The sequence below is a fragment of the Cariama cristata genome, unplaced genomic scaffold (assembly GCF_000690535.1).
Source record: "Cariama cristata isolate BGI_N322 unplaced genomic scaffold, ASM69053v1 scaffold19936, whole genome shotgun sequence".
NCBI lineage: Eukaryota > Metazoa > Chordata > Aves > Cariamiformes > Cariamidae > Cariama > Cariama cristata.
The window spans coordinates 9,139-30,780 of NW_009621795.1; the positions used below are offsets into that span (position 1 = coordinate 9,139).

Consider the following 21,642-nt stretch of genomic DNA (forward strand, 5'->3'; position numbering starts at 1 on the left):
TGTTAGTGGTGATGGCTGACTGCTCAAGGAAGTGGAAGCACCTCTGCAATGCTTTATTCTGAAAGCAGTTTCAACACTCGATGCATACAGCCGGGAATTTTGGAGCTCTCAGTCGTGATTCTAGTACGTACTCCAAAAAATCTGAGAGCGCAAGTTATAGAGACATTAAGTGCCATTCACGTGTACATAAATTCAAAATTCTTTTTTTACAGAAGAGCTAAGCATGGCACAAAAATCTGGTTCTGCTTTCCTTCACAGTGCTGTCCTGACTGTCCTGATGAATTTTAATCCCAGCTCAAACAAGATTTCATTGCATTACAGCATTGAAGCACTACAGATAAATTTTTGCAAAACAAGAGATATGAATGCTTTAGATAATTTTATTCACTGTTCTAATCATGTTTGTTTCAAATTTATTAGGTTTGAGTGAACATCATCTTTAGTAGCGAAATTATATCTGACAAAATTCATCTTGCATCTTAGTTGATATCAAATGCATCCCAACAACAGTGTTCATTGTTCATCCAAGAAGTTACTGTTCCAAAGGTACCTGTGTTTGCATGTTGAGCAAGCCTGTCTTAGGGGGAAGAACTAACTGTCCTCTGACTACTCAGCTTTCCTGAGGCAACACTGTGGAATCACTGTGTTTGGTCACATCCACGAATTCTGAATTGTTGTCATATATTGTAGGCTTAGATGGCACAAGTTAAATTGCATTAAAGACTGAACTGTCATCTTCAGATTAAATTTAAGAAAATTTAGGAAAGGAGGTCCAAAATCTATTAGAAAATTACGTAGACATAGAAAGTGGGTCTTATGTTAAGGGTCTTTAATGATCACTCTGAAAACCAAGGCTCTTCAGGGTACTTTAGGTGTGTTCAGTAGCAGTGTTTACCCTTCTGTTATAAGAGAAGGATCACCTCAGTTTCCTTTGTACTGGAGGGGAACTTTGACAATATTCACCAGAACTCTAAAAAAAAATTCCTGTACCATTCTGAACAAGGACGTTGCTGGATTCATAGCTTGGCTTGTAGCACAAACAGATTTTTGTTTCAAACACTTCAAAGTTACCAAGACTTAGAAAACAGCAGATCATTTCAAAATATTAGCTGAAGCTTGGGAAACTTACTGTAGAAGAGAAGTTAGTTATATTTATTTATGGAGATGCACGCAGATGCGTGTATAACAATATGTTAAACAACAGGAGAGGGATGGGAAAGGATAATGGAGGTAATAGCAAAAAGAGTATCACCATCATTCACTTATATAGGCCAGTTCCATATACAACTTTATGTTGTGAAGTCATTTGAAACAATTAGAAATTCCAATGGATAGTGCAAAATGTCATTTGAAAGTGCAGATTTTGTAGCGTTTCATTTATTTTTAAAATAATTTGGATTCTGTTCCAGATTGTTTACAATCCCTCCTTCCAAATTTGTTTCCCTTTTATCTGTGTAAGCATGTGCCGACACTGTTATTCCGTATACACAAATGCTAATCTACCTTCATGCACATGGAAAATAGCTTTCCTGGCACCGAGTTTAAAACTCCCGTAGAATACATTATTAATCGAAGAAGTCTCTGTTTTTAGAAAAGCCTATCATTTATGTGGTCACCATTGAGAAGGTTATAGATCAATATAATGCTGTTTGTTAACAGTGTGGTCTTCAGAACATACAACAAACAACCCCAGATACTGAAAGTGCATTTAAAAAGATTTAGATTTCAAAAGTAATTTTCCTTCTCTGTACTGCGGTTGCATACACTAACATGATCTAATTATAATGTAACGACAACTTCTTTTCTATTGCCCTGCATGCTTTAATGCTCTAAATGCATTTCTCTTTGGCAGGTCTCTGCAGTGAGGTGAAAGCACGGTAACTATTCAGTTCCCTGTAGTGAATAATTCCCTCGTTCTGCATTTGGCTTTCAAATGCTAGATCATGTATCTATGAAGTTCAAGGAGTAGAGTTGTGAGGGAAGTGGGTAGGGTGAGGCTGGTGTCCATCTGTGTATAATTTAGCTGAATATGACTGTGGCTGAGTAACAGAGCTTCAGCCCAGCTCCTGCTAAGTCTGCAGTGCTGAAGTGTTGGGTTAGTTACACGTGCTGGTCTTGCAGGCTCTGCCGAGCCTTATCAAACACAGCCAGTTGGTGCTGCTGGTATGAAAGCACAGGGGAGCTCTCATGTGGAAGGTTAATGGAGTGTAATTAGAAAGAAGAATGAACTGCTCAACCACTCTATCTCACTCTACCTGCACTGAGAGTGACAAGTGCTCTGATCTTTTATAAACCCTAGAGCAGAGGTTTAACAGTCTAAAATTATGACAGTATAACTGTCAAACAAGCAAGCACACTGTGAAGAAGTAGTGTGAACTTATGGATAGGAGTGTTTACATTCTCTTGTGTGGTCTCTGTTAGTAATGTTTTTTCATGCTGGATATTGTCCATATTGATATAACAGGTCTCAAATGCATTTTCCTGTGAGGTGTCCGTCAAAGCCAGAAAGATCTTTGTGTTCCACGCGTGGCTTCTTCATGTCTGCGCCTGACATAACTGTTACCTTGCAGGATGAAGTGCTGGCACCATCCTAAGGCATTTTGATACCCAGGAATTAAGCTTTCATAGAGAAGAGTTCTAGTGGGAGCAATAACGGCTACTGGGGTTTACATTCCAGGGAATAACTGGAATTTGAGATTAGCTACATAATTTGAGACGAGATGCTAATACCTGATCCTGTTAATTCCGTTAGGAACTATGTACATCTGTTGAAAACGTGTTCATAAAATGGGTTTTTGTCTTTCATCTAGCGTGCAGATTTTTTTTTTTTCTCTTTTAAAAGAATACTGGTAAACTTTAGTTGTGAAACTGCATCTAGGAAGTAGAGGGAAGACACCACACGTCAAATCCAAAAAGGACAAGGAGATTAATTAGTTTAACTTCCTGCACGTTAGAGGCCATTATGTTCTACCCCAGTACTCCTGCGTGAGGTCGTCTGACTTTAGGGAAACTAGGACAATTTGGTTATCGGAGTACTAAATTTTTGTCTTCCACGTCTTGATGGTCCAGAAAACAGGTGGTGGTTTGGGCTACCAGTTATTCTGAAGGCCCTTGCAATATCAGCAGGTTGATGAGGCGAAACTTGCCCAGCTAATCCTAGCAGGCTCTCCACATCCTGCATTGCAGTGGAAGGGAAAAAGGCAACATCCCAGCAAGTCTGATCTGGGGAAAGTTTTTCCCATTTCAAGTCTAAAATCAGTAAGAATCTAAATACGTAAAGAAGTCATACAATAAAAGGCATCAAAGGAAGAAGATAAGCTTGCTTTGCTTAGCTTTTTTCCTCTAGCTGTGGCCAATATCTTGTGTTTCAGAGGAAGATGAAAAAACAACCTTGAGTATATCTGGTTGTTTGTGCCTCTGGACATGTTCATATTCTGAAGAGTAAGGCTGGCCTTATGCAGAGTTTCAGTGCTGGAAAAGCGTGCTGGGACCAGTGCTGGCACTCGCTGTGCCACTGGTAAGGAGTGAGAATGAGCAGAGGCTTCCCAGATCCCTCTCCCCCCTCACATGTACTATACAATCTCCTCCAAAGCTTAGATTAAGCATTTCCTTTAGAAAGCCATATAACCTTGTCCTAAAGACTTCAGACCATGGTGGGCCATTACTTCTCACATAAGGCTATTCCAGCATTTAACAATCTCTGCATCTTATTTCAAGGTTGAATTTGTCTACCTTCAACTTGCAGCCTCAGAGTCATCATTTTACATTTCTCAGAGAAACTAAAAACCCTCCCATCATCAGAGTTCTTTTCTGTGTATAAATATCTACACTCAGTGAGAAGGCACCTCTCAATAAACTGGATATGCTGAGCCCCGGTAAGCCTCACATTACACTGCGTTGTTTGTTGGGTCCTTGATTATGTTTGTGGTTTTCCTTTGAACTGTCTCCAGTAGCTCTACATCCCTGGTGAAAAAGGTAGCTTTCCATTCTTTTGGCAAAATGCCTGTTCTTGGGTGTTTTTGAGAGGTGGAAGTTCACCAAATCTTCAGTTTTTGAGTAGTTCTAGCCTTACTTAGTGAGGTGCTTTTTGTGCTGAGATAAATACAGGGACAGTCCCCCTCCCCACACCGTTTAAATCGGGAGGCTAAGGAAGAGCCATTGCTTTGTTTTTCAGAGAGTCACTGTTGACTGATCCACAAACCTTGATACGATTGAAGACAGCAATTTGAGTCTTCTGCAGTGATTTAATTTGATGTCTTCTTGGTGAAGCAGACATTTTTCTTTGTTTTGGTCGTGCCTGGTTAACTAAAGAGAATAGTACAGCAGGTATATTTAGCTAGACAGAATATCTGTATTTGATATACTGTTCCAGTGACTAGGAAGAAGAGAAAATCTCTCATGACTTTTTGCTCTGATAACTCATTCTGCCTATGAAGTGGAGATCAACAGTGAATTGCGATGTGATGTTGTTAGTGATGGGTTTTAATTGAATTGGTGCTAAACAGCATTTGGTTGATGACATAGGGAAAAAGCCTGTCTGCTGCTGTTAATTTGTGATGCTTGTAAAGCAACTGTAGAAATGAAATACTAGATGCTGTTAACAACATCAGTCATCCACAGGTGGGGTTGTACAATATAGTTTGAGCATCCAGATCTTTCTGTTCACGAAAGAACAAGATTGCATTCTGTGGTGAAATAAAGCTAGTCATCTTGCTTGATACTTCTGATCATGCATGAAGCGCATGAGCATGAACTCTGTGTATTTCCTTTCATGAGGAGGAGAGGAGGTGTGATTCAGTCATGGGAATAGCTGTAGGATGCACAAGAATGCTGGTGAAGCTGATTCATTTTTAGTCAAGGGACTGTGTTACTGTGCAGTAGTACACTGTAAAATTAGTTGATGACTGTCCTTTCCACTTGGGTTATTCAAAAATATGAGGAGTTATCAGATTAGAAAGTAGACTTCTGTTTAGGTTGATCGTTTCTAAAACATGAAATAAGTTTACTAATTTAAATTGCTCTAGTGTGCTTGCTTAATTCAGACAAATTCAGTTTAAAGGATTTGACGCTATGATGTAAATCAGAGGTAGGAGAAGAGAAGCAGCAGGACTTCCCTGGCAGAGGTGTTTAGCTTAGGCAACTGGCTACCATGTATAGATGCTAATGGCTTTCCTATGGGGGTGGTTGTTCTGTGCGTTTTCCTGCATAGGAATAATAATCCATGGTATTTTTTTGTGCTGAGATTTTATATTGCAAGCTTTTGTCCATGGCAGATTTTACAAGACCACATTATACACTTGTGGAAAACTAGGCTCAGTCAGAGATCATAGAAACATTGTTTACATTGAAGTTCAAAAGAACCCTTATTTCATTTCTAGGTGGCTTTTTTTTTCCTAAGGAGATTTTTTTCCCCTGAAACAGACAAATGGGGGTGGAACAATACAGAGATGGACAAGATAAAATTAAAATGACCACCTTTTCCGTGGTAGTCAGCAGTTTAATTTTTTCATTTCTTCAGCCTTTTCATGTTGAGGTGATTCCCCCATCTTTTTACCAGTTTGTATCTGTGCTCGGAAGTACTTCTAGGAAGCGGAAAAACCTAAACTAAAACAAATCTTGTCAAACCTTGCCAAATTTTAAAAAAAATTTTCATTCCTTGCATTCCATCCCTTCTCAGTTACATTCAAAGTACTGCACTTAACTGATTTTCCTGTTCAGTTTTGCCTGTTGTCAAACACTTAGTTCTCCATTCATTAATTGCTTCATTGTTTAATTATTGTAGCTGTTCTTGCAAGTTTCTTTCCACTAACATAAGTACTGGGATAAGAAGGTAGATATTAGATTTATTTAATATATAAACTGCAGGAAAACTTTGTGTCTGTGCTGCTCCTACTAGTTCAGTCTCTGTTCCCTACTTTGTGCAAGAGTAAAAATGCTAGAATGAGAAGACAGTGATGCATAAGGCATTTCACGGTACAACATTCCTTTCCAAAAATTAATTGGTCTTGTGGTGCTGCAAATGGTAAAAGACACGGTACTGAAAATAAAGCAATCAAGAAGTCACATAAAGCAGAATGGCATAGCAGCTATTTCTGGTCATTTTCATTTACAATACTAGCTATATTTTTAAATAAAACAAAATTATAAGCATTCTTCCCTGTTAAGAATGAAGGAATTGAACATTATTTTCAGAACTTACATAATTCACTTGTGAATGATTTCTAGCAAGTTCAAGTAGTATTTCTGTATCATAAAGGAAAAATCCCACATTCTTTTTTGAAGTACATATGTTCATGTGTGAACTGTGTATTTGTTTCCAAATCACACCTGTAGTAATTATTTTAAATAGTCTAAAATATAATGAAGTGTAATAAGTTTACCAGCATTTTTTATGACAAAAATACTTTTCACATTATGCCAATGCTATATAACAGTATTTATCTGACAAAATGTCAAAGTAGATTTTTATGGAATGAAGATTTATTTAAACACCATATTACACAAGGTACCCTGTGCTGTATTCAGTAATTGTATTAATGATGTTAAGACTGCAAAGCAAGCTCATAAATTTAGGGCGTACCAAAATTAACTGTACTGTCTTGGTCCATCTCTAGTGTTCATCGATATCATAAGTGAAGTGCTCACTTTATCCCATAGGACCATCTTGGCAGAGGGAGGAGAAGCATTCAGTTCCCCTAACATGCTCCGCGACCCCTTTTAGACACGCAGAAGAAGTCGGTGTATCTCTGAGCAGCCTTTAGCCCTGTTTTCTGCGGGCTGAATGCAGCCCCTGCTCTTTGGGACAGTTCCTGGAGTGTTGGCAATGCAGCCATTCACTGGGTATGGTTAAGACAGCTGTATATTTAACAAAAGCTTAAAAAAAAATTAGGTTTTTAAACTATAAAAAGAAATAGTGCACATTTCAACAATTGTGCCCAGTAAGGCATTCAAGTATGAGGTGGAGGTGGTCTCCCAGAACCACTGCTACGTTCCCATTCAGCACACAAGCACCCCTGCCCCGAGAGTCTTTTCTGACTGAAAGATACAGATGCCAGTTTCATCAGTTTTAAGAAGTAGGAAATCATATCACACTTTTTTCTTGGAATAAAATTCTTTCTAATTTAGTTGGTTTAGATTTTTTTTGTTGATAAAAACATCTGAGTATGAGTGAAGCACAGCCAGAAGTGCAAAATTCCATGAAAATACAGGATTACCACAGAAATAGCTGAAAATATTTCTGTAGTCCTGTGATCATTCTTTCAATGGAATTGAATTCAAGTTGTTTTGTACAACATTTTTTTTTTCTCTCACTGGTATAGATTCTGCATCATCAATTTCTATAATTGGATTTCACTATTTTAAGTTTCAGGTACTATCTTAAAGCAGTAGATGAGTGTACAATTATTCTCCTTGCTTCTAATCTTTCCACTCCCAAATTCCGCTCCCCAAATTAACCCTCTTTGCAAGTGGAAGACTAACCGTGCCAGGGCTCCAAAATCTTTTAGCTTCTTTCTGCCACTGGAGTTTTGATATCTTTCTGTTTTGTCAAAAAGCAGAGATATTTCACTTCTCTTTGGGTAGCGGCAGGGGATGGGGCTGGCAAGGGGCAGGGAGGGAGGCTGAAAAGGAGGATTGCAGAGCGGTGAAATTTCCTCCATCCTCCCCACTCCCAAGCTGGCTCTTACTTGAAATCAGTACTTTCTCCTACCATTTCATTCACAGCAGTTGGCAACTTTTATATCCCAGAGAACATTTCTTGGTCATTGGAGGCAACAGGTAACAGAGGATCCGTAATAACTGACTTCCTGGAATTGGTGGAGAGCAGGAAAGAGGGTCACTAGCAGGCAGTTGAGCAATTCAAACCACATCAGCTTTGTTTTTGTGATATAAAAGGTATGCATTGTAAGGCTGTTTAGTACTTTATTTTCTTCTCTCATTTTCAGAAGATTTTTATCTTTTAATTTTTATAGATTTTTGGAATTTAAAAACAGACCCTCTTTTACATATGTATGCTTTTCTGAACGTGTCTCCAGGATGAAGAAGAAAGTGTGTCACCAAATATAACAAGGGATCTAGTATTTTAAAAATTGCTGTACTCAGAGAACTACTTTGTTATTGATTGATTGATTAAAATGGAAATAATGCTTAACTGATAATGTTATACTTAAACCTTACTAAGCTTTAAGTTTGTTTCAAGGACTTTCCTTATCTTACAGCAACATATTCATGATAGCTTTTTATATAAGCACAAAGAAGACACCTTTTGGCACAGATATATGGCCAACAAGACGTAGAGGCAGATTTTCTGCTTAATCAAACCAAAATAATCTTCTAATGCTGTGTTAGGATCTGGCCTGTGGCAGGAATGAGAAAGTGATATCTCTGAATGTCACAATATTGATTACAATTATTACCTTTAAGAAAGGGTCATATCAGATGTCTAGGAGTCTGTGAACTCAGTGGTGTGGACAGTCCTTGATGAGATTAGTGATAAAGATGTCAAGAGAGCAAGAGCGATGAGATTCTGTAGTATGCTTATGGGACCCTGTTCAACAAACGGATTTTGAAGTAGTCTGATAGGAACCCTTGCAGAGGGCTAGCCGTTACTTTTTGGGTAGAATATGGTTTGGAAGAAAGGGCGTGATTATTAATTTCTTTCACGTTCTGGATGTAAAGAGAGGATTGGCATTCGGCCTTGAGGAGAGTTCAGTAAACTTGAAAGACAAATGCTTTTCATACATTTGTAGTGTTGCAGGGAAAGAAACTATTAGGAATGTGGGGAGAGTTAGAGCTTTCTGACATGCAGAAAACTATTACGTTGTGTTTATGATGGAGTTAATCTCAATTTAAACTTTTGAAGTTGTCAGTAAGAATTTAATTAAATATTCTCAAACAAGAGTGGGAAGGGAAAATGGCAATGATTACATTTAAAGAATTAGGAATATTTCTTAAGAGTTCTGTGATACTTTTAGATAACCTCAAATCACACTGGCACTCAGTCTCTAAGGCATGTAGCTAGGACTTTATACCAGCCTTGGCAAATTTCAATCATACGGATTGTACTTTCTGCAGCACAGACCGCCCTCAAAATTGATTAAGAACAGTCAAAATAACGGAAGAACAATTTTAAAATACAATTTTAATGAAGTAGCAAGGCTGACAGTAGACAAGAATTTCTTTCATGCTGCCCTCCTTCCTGTTTAATCCCCTACAAAACGAAGCTCCGCTAACATTGCTGCAGACAGACCCATGCCGGGGCTGCGGTGCGGCTGCAGAGGAGCGGTTTTGGCAGGACGCCGTGGAGGAGCTGCACCGTGTCAGATCGACGGCGTGGGCTGAGACCCGACAGAGGAGGACGCAGCAGAGGGTAGCACTGAAAATGGGTGTAGATCTGCTCTTGGTTCCTGTGTAGGTGCCACCCTGAGGGTCTCGTCTGGTTTTGCTATTTAAGCTAAGTAATTTTGACATGTGTTGTTCAGAGTCTCCGTCTTGTTAAGTACTAACAAACAGATAATCGCAACGGTCTTGCAGATAGTAAAATGATTTTGGTAGTTTCAGTGTGGTATTTTTACTGCCAGTTGGTAGAAGCAGCTTAATAAACTACGTAAGCAATTGGCATGCACTGCAAACTTCAGTTTTACTCTCTGAATCTTAAAAGCATTAGATGTTTCTTCCAATTTAATATCTGCATAATGGATGTAGATGGCAGGATATGCTGCTGCCAGGCAGCTCTCAGCAGCCTCTAACAGGATAGCGTAGACTTCCAGAGCAACGACGTTTTTCCACTCACGTTATCCATCTTGTGCCAGATCTGCTGAGCCTCAGTTTTTTCACAAGGCACTAATAAAAGTTGTGCTTTGGTCTTGTTTTTCCCCAGCTCCGCACACCGTGGTTCGGGCCTGGGGGTGGAACAGGCAGCATGTGAATGTGAAGTGACTCACCTCGCTCCTGCTCCCGTCCTTGCTGGCTCTCACCCTGCCGTAGCACTATGGCAGAGGAGTCCTCCAGCCTGCCTCTCCCTCTCCTCCCTCTCTCAAAAAAAAAAAAATCCTTTCACTAGTATTCTTCCCATTATAAAGAACAAGATGGAAGCAAATGCTTGGGCCGTTGCTGTTGATTTCCTCCAGTTAGGGAATCGGTAAAATACCACCATTATCACTGAATTTCATACAGGCAGCTATGGAAGACAAAACCGGGTACAGTAATTCTTTAGCCTCCTGTGCAGTGTATGTGCAGTTTGGTTTTCGGCAGGTATTCCATAGGCATGTTGCATTATTTCCTCTCCTGCTTTGCTCCGTTCTCCTTTCCTCCCCCTCAGGTTACTCTCTGGAAATGTTTTTTCAGCTTGCTGACATGGGACTTTGGGTTGCATGTGAACATGGTTGATCTTTTCAGCAAGCAATTTTAAATGATTGTTCAGTTATTACGTATAGAAATGAGCCGATAGACACTGGCCATTTAAAACTATGTATAATACCTGAATTAGGAAAATGCCTTCCACACTCCTATTATTTTCTCCTTGTTGTAGAAGGGAACAAACAATCTACAGCTTTTAGGCTTTGATAGCTTTTAGCACTTTTCTGGGTGTGGTGTAAAATAGTTCCTTCACGCTGCCATTCGTTACCAACTCCCTGAATTTTCATTGAGGTTGGACCTGTGTTTCTTTTGTTGTCGGAGCTGAGCGTGCGTCCCCAGCCAGGGCTGTGGGTTTTGTAGAAGCCAGGCAGTCTTCCTTCTGTACACTTCCCAGTCGCTGAATTCAGTCTTTTGCAAAAAGGTCAGTCCTATGAGCTCACACATTTCAACTTTATGAAACAGGGGTGGGTGTTTTGTTGCTTGTGTGTTTTATTTGGCTTTTTAAAGTTCCAGTTCTCAAATCTGCCAGTTTGGGACCCTGCTCCTTTTGTCATCTTCTTCTGGGCTAAAGGTACACACTCAGTGCAGTTTTAACTCATCATAAGCAAGATACTCAGAATCAAAAGTCTACAGTATGTCCATAAGAACTATGCAGAGAACAGATATTTTGTTAGCTCAGAATTTCATAATCCTGCGTGGAAGAAATGTGAGGGAAAAAATTCTTTCAGTTGGTTGTAAATAGCTGGATTTTGTTTGTTTGTTTGTTTTCTCCATCTCTGTATTTTGTACTATGTCTTAATGCTTCTAAACAAAAATCAAAACATTGGATATTATTGTCAGAATGTTTTTTTTCTTTTCCTTTCTGTGTAAGTGGAACTGCTTGTGGCAGCCCATTGTCAACACCTGGCTCTGGTAGAGGTTTCCTGAGCATTTCTGTTTCCACTAGAGGTTTCTCAGTTGAGCCCCTACCACATCTGTTGACTTCATTGTCCTCTTCCAAACCCAGCCTTGTTGTGTAACTGTTTTGAACTATGCGTTTGCTCTTGATCAAGGGAGCTTAAGTATATATCTAAATATTTTTAAAGCTATCCTGATTTGGGGGTGCTTGGAGTGTAGGAAAAAATGTCCGTTTTCTATCATGCCTGCAAAAGGTAAAAAAAGTCTCGTGTTGTTTTCACCTTTGTTCACAGCAAAGTATAATGTGAACATAAACTATGAGCCCTTACTACCCATGTGGCGTCACCTGGTCTGCTCTTAAATCTGTTGAGTTACCGTCTAAAGATGCACAATGGTTACCAGGAGAAGAAACTTCTTTTTAAAATCATTTCAAACTTTTGTGGAAATGATAATGTAATAGAAAGCCTTTAAGCTGGGAGAAAGAAATCTGTGCTGTTTCCTTCACACGTAGGTAGCCCTATCTGATTTTCTTACAGGTGACAATAATATTGAACAGAATGACCACACATCCATGCCCTTCCTGTTCCCCACTTTGCACTCAAACTGACTGTCCCTCCACTCAGTTTTGGTGCCTCGTACAAAATGGCATCCCTATTGCCTTGAAGTCAGCCCTGAGCCTTCAACCTGAAGTCCTTTTTTGTCACTGTTTAGGAATGATGCATGTTTGAAGGAGTCAGAAACTTTGGAATCTGAAAGCTAACATGTCTCAAGTGAATTCAGGTTAATGACATCTTGCAGTGGTTTGTGAATAGGCTGAATTTTGGTGGCTGGGTTTCTACAAGGACAACAAGGTCACCCAGCTGGGCAGCAGTACTACTCTGTGGCCTATTTTGGCACTGTGCCCATTAGATAACACCAATATTTAAAATTCCAAAAAGAGAAATCCCACTAAGCTTCTGAGCAGTTCTTTATTTACATTAAATAAATGTAACTTTAGGTGTTACTATCTTCTCTAATATGTGCAACTAAATAACTGTCAAAATTTCTGGTTTATGTTTTTATTTATCTGGTAGAAAAGAGTGGTGGAACAGCTTCGAAAGAATTTGATAGTGAAGCAGGAACAGCCAGACAGTAAGTTTCAAATACAGCCTTTGGCACAGTCAGAAAACAAACTACAGACACCACAGCCGCAACCACTACAACAGCTACAGCAGCATCACCATCAACAGCAGCAGCAGTCTACTGCACCCTCTCCAAACGTGATTGGATCACAGGTAAAAATGTACAATAATACTTTTCCTTGCTAAAGGTGAAGTTCAGTAAAAAAAAAAATCAAAGGAAAGTACAGAGAGAAAATTGCAAGCTTTCATATATGCCTGTTAGCATACCAATATGAATTTCTCCTGTACGTATGTAGATATGGGTCTTGTAGGGTTTTTTGGCAATAACCTCCTACCTGCATGAAAAAATTATGTAGTGTTTAAAAGTCAAATCGTAACCCCGCAGAAAAGAAGGGTGGCAGTATCACCTTTCTTAAAGATAAATGAAAGTTTAACAAATGAACCTATCTCTTCCATAGGTGCATGAATGATTGTCTGTCCATACCCAGTAGGTCTCAAGAAACAGTAAAGACTTTACGCACACTGTGATTAAAATACTTTATTTTTAAAAGACTAACAGAGTGCCCACTGTATCTGTGAACAAAATGTAAGAAAACAGTTCCCTCTTCTTTCTGCTTGATTCTTTTTAAACAGATGTAACTCATATCAAATAATACTTGCCTGAGTTTGCAAGGATTCATCTAAAAGTGTACATTGTTAATTGCAAAGTTCAAGTTTTAGAAAGTTGTGTCTTTATTGGGAAGGTACACTGAATTTCAGTACAGCATAGGATTAGAGGCGTAATCCCAGAACTCAACAGAGAAAGTGGTCTGCTTCTGCTGAGAGGGGAATTCCAAGTTTCTCTTGTTCAAATATTTAGAATCCCAAAAGCGTGCTAATAAAACAGCTAGAAAGTGCAGGGAGGTGTTTTATAGAAAGAATTGTATGTGAAGGTTTTTTTCATGTTGGTGCAATCTCAGCAGCTCGTGTTTATCTGGATAGGCAGATGGCAGAATTCACACATGAAGTTTACTTCATGCACATCATGGTGAATCACAACCATAGCTTTGACCGATTGCAATTCTTATCTTCCCTTTTCCCAAAAGTAGGGGAGGGAGAAATGGTTGGGCTGTTAGTTCTCTCAGTAACTCGGCAAGTTGTTTTGGATGTGCTCTAAAAATGTATTTGTGAGGCTTAGGTAATTGTATTTTTCAGAAAACAATAGTGAAGAAATGAAACAAACTTAACTAAGGAAACAACATTTCTGAGCAGCAATGTTAATATCAAAGCTAAAACAGAACGAAGAAGTAAATATTACTGTGGCCTAAAATATTTGTGGGCAAACCATGGATCACTCAATCACTGATCTCTGCTTTTCAGTCAAGAAACACGACTGCAAAAGCAGTTTCATGTGTTTTGCCCTATTCCACACTTTGCATTCATGCATTAACTTCCAGGTCATCTCCTGCGTTGTAAAAATTGAGGTTTTGTTCAAAGTTAAAGAGCCCTCTAGTGAAACAGTCAAAAAACTGCTACAGCCCTTCTGACTATCATTGGTACACTTGTACTTGGAAAGTAATTACAAACTGAAAGGCAGGTCGTCCTCTCCTTTGAATACATAAGCCAGCTTTTATCCTTTACACTTTCCTGTTTTTATTTATGTTAGTGTATTCTGAAGTGTCCTCACTTGCTTCTATATACATTTTGCATCTAAGGTTGTGCCTCTGACCTGGTGCCCCTCAATCTCTTTCAGCAAAGAAAAGTAAAATATTTTGTCTCTCTAGAAAGATTTTTTTCTACCTACTTTTGTAAACAATGCATCTTTCAAGGCTGTGTTAGTAAAGAGAATGCTTTTAATGGTTATTTTCAGAGTAATTCGATTTAGGAATCGAGGTATATATGCTGCCTTAATAGTGACATTTTAATATGCTTAATATAGTCCAGTAGGGGTTTTTAAATTTTCATAAAGCACCAAGCCTGCTAAAAGGTCATATTATTGCAATGTTGTTATGTGAAACAATGCAGACTGACTATGAATGCCACTACAGTACGAATTCACGCATTGAAAACTTTTTAGAATAAGCAAGGTAATTAAAGCTCAGTAGAGTAACAGGGATATTCAAGCTCTGTGATCTGCTGACTGAAACTATACTCTTAGTACTTACAGACTTACTAGAACCCCTTGAAAGAGTCACAGTCTTGTATTACATGATTGATTACACTTTTCTTTAAAATGTTTATGGATGAATGTAATACTTGTGAAAATGATACTGTGTTACACCTCATTGGAAAAGCTTGAATAACGTTACTGCATTAGGGGAATGGAGCTGCTTGCGTTGGAGAAGGTGCGACAGAGGTCGATAAGCTTTTGGATCTCAGATAAAAAGGGTATTGTTAATGTTGCAATAAGGAAAAGTTAATTATGTCTGGATTTTGTATAAATGTATAAAACTGAAGCATGAATTATCCTTTGATATGACATTATACAGTGTTTGAATTTTTTTCACACTTGTGCGTAATTAATGGGATATAGTTTAAGCATTATGAAATTAGAGGTGTGAAGGTAAATTGTGCTTTTGTTTAAGGAAATTATATTGGTGAAAATACTGAAGAATCCAGCTGGAAATATTTTATTAGAAAGAAGAGAAAGGTCTTGTGTGATTAAACTCAGCAGTCTAAATCAGGCATGTTCAGAACATGAAAAAGACCACCTGATCCCTGGTTCTCCATTTTTTCCTGTTGTAGAGCCTAGCACTGACATCAGGAAGGAATGGTGATTATTTCATATGAAGAGCATTTGATCATGCCCATAACTGTTTTGAAGATGCAGTGCCATTGGTACAATGGATTTTTTTACACCAAAGAGAAAAGAAATAAGCTCACTTGCCATTCTGTTGAGTGTCACTTGTCATGAGTTTTCCATGCACATTTTGTTCTGGTTTTATATGGAGACTGTCTTGCCTTGTTGCTTTTTGAACGAGATTCGTAATTGTCTGTTTCCCTTAACATCTTAGAACGCAGTACATTTTAAAACAAAACTATTACATTTTCAGTTGTTTTAACTTTGGATTTTGTGGGCGTAGTATATTCGGGCATTTCACATAAATGCTGGCATTAAGTGATTCAAAACCAGTCTCTTTAAGGCCAAGAGCAATCATGGTATCACATACATGTTCCAAAACCAGCCTGTTCCACAGGAACTAAACTTCATTGCCTGCAGCTGGACAGACAGACAGCTCTTACAACTTCAGGATAGCCCTGCTGATATTCTTAGGAAAGAAAGGACTAAATAACTGTATGTGTGGCTAAAACTGAAATTTGGGATACTTAAAATCAAAATACGTTTTCGTTCTTCAAGAAACCAATTTATGAATGTTTTCCTCTTCCTCTGATTCTGAGGATCTCTGTAAATAAAGTTTCCATTTGAAAATTTGAGTTTTAATTGATGAGAAGCTAGTTTGCTGGGATGTTTCATAAACCCTCACCTTATAGGTTTGATATTGACAGTACATGTTTGGAAGTAATATGAAACTAAAAGATCCAAAGATGCATATGTCACTACTAACACTTGATTGTCATTTTCTCGGGAATTTGTATTGAATCAGTCTCTAATGCTGCAGATGATTAAAAGAGACCCAACAGGTGCCTCAGATGAGAATCCTTTCTAGCTATCCAGTTTTCAGAGGCATAAGATGATGTGCTTGTCTGAACAGTAGGTAGACTCAGTGCTGTCTTTCCTTTCTCTTACTGTCTATTGTTTCTAACTAACCAACCCACATCCTGTCTGATACGAAGTGTCTCTGTCTCTTACAGTGTATTTTCTGTTTCCCTTAGAAAACTGTAACTACAGCTTCTATGATCACCACTAAGACACTACCTCTCGTCTTGAAAGCAGCAACTGCGACCATGCCTGCCTCTGTTGTGGGTCAGAGACCTACCATTGCAATGGTTACTGCTATCAACAACAATCAGAAAGCAGTCCTCAGCACTGATGCGCAGAATGCACCAGTCAACCTCCAGACAACAAATAAGGTCACTGGGCCAGGAGCTGAGGCAGTCCAAATAGTGGCAAAAAACACAGTAACTTTGGTAAGCCTTTCATGTGTTTGCCCTGCAGATAATGTGTGGGTTTGGTTTACAAGAGGGCTATTGGAAAAAAAAACTAAACAGGTTTTTGCACAGAGAGGAGAACAAACAGTAGGGAGATGTCGTGGGTCTTCACTAGTTGACATTGTTAAAATGATAGTCTAAGAGAAAACTGTTTACTATCTACATGGGTTGTTATTACTGTTTTGCTTCACAGAATCAAATCAGTGCTATCATCACCTCTGTGTAAAGTTTTCCCTGTTAGTGATTGTTAGTCATGGGGAAGTAACGATTGTTTCGCCCCTAGCTAATCTATGTGGCTGTGTTCTGCAGAATTCCTACTCTTTTCTTTGATAATGGAGATGTCATACTTTCTTCATGTGATCAATTTGGGTTTTCATCTTAGATTTTTTTGAGTCATTCTCTCTCGTTCCCTTTGCGTGATAAAGTCTCTGATGTTAGACACATCACTTAACTCTGCCCACTACCATGTCTTCACTCACCACTTTTTCATACACATATACAGATGCTGTTTCTTTAAGCATATATTTTGAAAAGTCCTTTGATTACATCACACAGTCTTTTCCAGAACAGTTAGCCACCTAGAAATAAAAGAAGCAGTGTTTTAGAATTGGGTTGTATAGGCTTCTTGGTCTGGAAACCAGGCATTGTATAGCATCATGACAGAAAAATTTTACTTCTGCAGTAAAGACTAAGGCTTCATTAAACATAAATCAAATCTATCTTTATTAAAATATACAGTTTAGTAATGCAAATGGAAGTAATTTTGCTTCCTAATGAGGCATACGTTTGCAATCAGAATAGAGAAGACTATTTGAGTGGAGTTTTTTCTACTGTTCTCTTTTCCCATGTCATCCCTTGCACCACTCTCATCTCTCCTTTGCGTCTGTGCTTCATTTCTTTGCTGAATAACTTACTTAGGTTTGGGGAGGTGAGTCTGTTTCAGTAATGGTCCATGATTTCTGTTTCTATAGCAAATTTCATCAAAAACCTCAGAATATTTTCCCAAGCATTAATTAATCAGTACAAGACCTTTTTGAAGTAAATTACTGTATCATGTGGGTGGACAGAAGTACAGAAGGGTGGAAGCTAACATGGACATTAATTTAAGAGAATCTCACCGGGTACTCAACTTAGGGTAGCTCGTAGCACTATTCAGAGGTTAATCATGTGGCAGCTCTGTCCAACTGATCTCAGTTAGACAGGGAAGTACTTAGGATGCCTTAAAATCAGATCTTAATTGTTTCAAATGAATGACCTACTTTTGAAAATTTCAAGTTGTGTATTTAGAGCCCCTTATACTGTCATTAATATTGCTAACAGAGTTGTAACTTCCAGATCTTTTCTGTTTGCATGAGGTGCTCTTTCATTCTTCTGTATGCCATTCAGTGTGAAAGGACAGTGGTTCATGTAGCTGGACATCAAAGTCTGTTGTTATTTTATCTGTTGTAAAGCCAATTTGTAACTATCAAAACAAATAGGAATTTTCGTTATCTTCAAATGAAATGGTTTTAGATTGCAGAGCACAGTAATCAGTACAGTTGAACTAAAAGGAAAGACACCTTCAATTTATGAAGCAAGGTGTGTAGGAACTGGAAAGTAAGGTTAGCTCTGTCTTTACTATGTTTCTAATGAGGAACCTGTTACTGTGAAAAATTATTTAGAGTGGAAAACTGGGGACATCAGGCCTGAAAATACATTCAGGATGTTGATTTTGGTGAACAACTTCAAAGCTATTTTCCTCTTACTGAACTCTCTTACGTTCTTATAGCAGGTTCAGGCTACACCTCAGCCCATAAAAGTGCCGCAGTTCATCCCTCCTCCGAGACTTACTCCTCGTCCAAATTTTCTTCCACAGGTGAGTGTACAGAGAACAAGCAATAAAAGAAGGAACTTAATTATAGCATAGATTGGAAATACTTTCTATGAATATCATTCTTGTCAGTCTTTATTGGTGATCTGGTGGAGGAGACAATTCATCCTCAACAGGTTTGCGGATGATGCCAGATTTCGAGGGTGCAGTCAATACTCGAGGGCAGTGCTGTCATTCAGAGAACCCTAGACAGGATAGAGGAATGGGCCAAGCAGGAACCTCTTGAGCTTCACCATGGAAAAAGGCCAAGTCTTGCATCTTGCACCTGGAATGGACTAACCCCCTGCATAGGTACAGGCTGGGGACTGGCTGGCTGGGGAGCAACACTGCTTAAAAGGTCTTGGTTGACAGTAGCCAAACGAGCGATGTGCCCTGGCAGCAAAGAAGCCTGGCAGCATGTTGGGTGGTACCAACAGGCCCACAACCAGTAGATTAAGGGAAGAGATTATCCACCTTTCTTCAGCAATTGTAAAACTGGATCTGATACACAGCATGCAGTTTTGGACCCCCTGGTTGAAAAATTTGAATTAATCCAGCGGACAAAGGCCACTAAGATAGCTGGGAGGCAGGAATATATGACCTGCAAGGGAAGGCTGAGGGATGTGGGCTTGTTCAGTTTGGAGAAGAGGTTTGGGGACACCCTAACAGCAGCCTTGCCTCCAGTATCAACAAGGAAATTATCAAGAAGATGGAGACATAGGTGCTTGGCAGGAGAATTACAGACAATGATCAGAAATTGGAACAGGGAAGATTTAGACTGTGTATAAGGAAACAGTTATTTCTTTGAGGACAATTAGGAGTGGAAGAGCCGTCCCAGACACATTGTGGAAGCTCCGTCCTTGGAGTTTTCCAAGGACTATCTGGACAAGGCCCTGAGCAACCTGGTCTGCATTTAGTGTTGGCCCTGCTCTGAGCAGGAGAACAAATTAGAGACCTCCTGAGGTGCCTCCCAACCTGCATGAGTCAATGATTATGAAATTCACATATGATGATCATATATGATCCTGTTTGCATCAAATGAAATGAACTCATGGAACAGGTGTCAGCAAAATCAAAGCATCACCCAAGGCCTTAAATTGCTCTAATTGCTGTTTGCCGCTCATGAGCAAAAAAGGAAGAACGAGATGTCTCTACATTTTTCCCAAGTATTTCTGTACTGCAACAGAGAGTGACCTCTGTTTGCAGCTGAGCAGTAAAACTTGTGTTTTCCCCTTTTTTTCATGGTTCAAGAAAGACACAGATTGCTTCTTCATTTGAAAAAACATCTTGGAGGAACTATTTCATTTGTGAGAAATAAGTGGTGCTGTGACTAAAAGTCTGAATCTCTTACAAAAGAAAAAAGGAAAGTACAGTCTGATATCTGATTGAGATTTGGGGATGGTGCGATCTGTTGGAATGTGGCCTAGTTTTCCATGATAAAATGCATTATGGAGTATTAAAGGTGAATAGGACAATAGGAATCAAATAAGGAAAAAGACTTTATTTTCAGGGTAATGTATTCTACTTCTGTACTCTGTAATGATGTGATAAGTACAGACTTAACAATGACCAAGGAATAAGCAAATACTGGTGGTGGAGTATCGGAAGATACTTGTGGCTCCTTCTCGTGAAAGAAGAAAAGAGTAATGACTGCATTTACCTGTAACCTTTAGCACTTTCAATGAGGGATTAATGTATAATCTTGACAATTTTTTTGCTTAGCAAGATTGGTTGTGCAGGTCTCTAAATAATGTATAGAGTTGACAAAGGTAACAGGGATTTGCTGGAAAATTTAATTATTTCTTTCAGGGAACAATCAAGTTCATGACTTCCTGGAGGCTCAGTATAAAGCTCTGAGGCACACTTCTAACACGAGAGCCTCGGCTGTCCCTGTAAATATTACATGAATTTTTTGGCTTGCAAAACCAATATGTTGATTTAGATCCAGATAAGGCACTTGGCAATAGACATGCAATAGAAGTGTCTGTGCATCCAAATACCATTTCAGGGACAGTGACTGCATATTGCCAATGTTATGGATGGGTTTCATGCAAGTAGGCTTGAAAATACGGCTTTTCCTTCTCATAGCATACTTAGGATACTGTGCTAAAAATTACATTCTATAAAAAATCAAGCAACCTTCTGCAGATTATAAAGACCGAATTGAAAGACTTAGTAAAAAAAGTTCATCTGAAATACTGATATATGAATCTCTTTTTTTTTCTCTTTTCTTTTTTTTTGTAGGTTCGACCTAAACCAGTTGCCCAAAACAACATTCCTATTGCCCCAGCACCTCCTCCAATGCTTGCAGCTCCTCAGCTTATTCAGAGACCTGTGATGTTGACAACAAAGTTCACACCCACCTCTTTACCCAACTCTCAGAACTCTATACATCCAGTTCGTGTAGTTAACGGGCAGACAGCAACCATAGCCAAAACTTTCCCTATGGCACAGCTCACCAGCATCGTGATAGCAGCACCGGGTACCAGGCTTGCTGGACCTCAGACTGTACAGATCAGCAAACCAAACATTGAAAAACAGGTACAGATAAGAAAGTGTCTACTAATGAAATGTACTAGGTTTATTGCTTTACTGTAACGGTTTGGAGAGAATGACAACCCCATCTTTCAGTGGGTACTGGAGATAGTCATGTTCCAACAACAGTACAAGTTATGGAATGACTTGCAACTCTCGGGGTAGAAGTTACCATTTTCTTTAATCTGGGCCATTGGAATCTTTTTCTCATGCTTCAGTGTTTTTTATGCTCCCCCTACTGTCTTAACTTCAGTAGTTTGTAAGCAAGCTACACTGCAGGGCTGTACTAGTATCTTGGAGACCGTGTACAAACTGAAATCCATGTTCATATCAAGCCTTTAAGAAACATTGGAAAAATACCTTCTGTGTTTCTGTTTTTCAAAGGGTGGCTATGTGAAAGGCAAAAATTATGCAAAATCATGGGGGTATTTAATATGATAAATGTAGCCATTTCTTCCTTGATCTTGCAGTCTTATGATTGGAGGCAAAATAGTCTCACTCAGCTTCTGAAGACTGATAGTTCCCCGTGACTGAAATGGATTGATTGAGTGAAAAGGAGACCCTCAGAAACAGAGAATTCTAGATGTTTAAAGTCTCTCTCCGGAAAAGACTTGTATAAAATAAAACGTGACTTTAGTCAGTGTGGATTGCAACTGAGAGTCTTTGCCATGCAGTTCTAGTAAAGCAATCTTCTGTTTCACTTTTAACTCTTTCGTATACTGTATGTCAGTATGATATTTTATACTATATAACATATTATCTGTAACATATAATATTTATGTAATTTATATAAAT

At 38.9% G+C, this 21,642-nt stretch overlaps 1 protein-coding gene across 1 annotated transcript in view; it reads left to right on the forward strand.

Moving 5' to 3' along the window:
• Positions 1-20,910, forward strand: part of LOC104163204 (PHD finger protein 21A-like) — a gene marked incomplete at its 5' end in the record, with an annotated part of 26,522 nt that extends 5,612 nt beyond the window's left edge. The window contains 4 exons of the mRNA XM_009702123.1: positions 12,327-12,527; positions 16,188-16,442; positions 18,232-18,318; positions 20,557-20,910. Coding sequence (XP_009700425.1) covers positions 12,327-12,527; positions 16,188-16,442; positions 18,232-18,318; positions 20,557-20,910 — 897 coding nt within the window. The remainder of the gene's footprint in view (positions 1-12,326; positions 12,528-16,187; positions 16,443-18,231; positions 18,319-20,556) is intronic.
• Between the last annotated feature and the right edge of the window lie 732 nt (positions 20,911-21,642).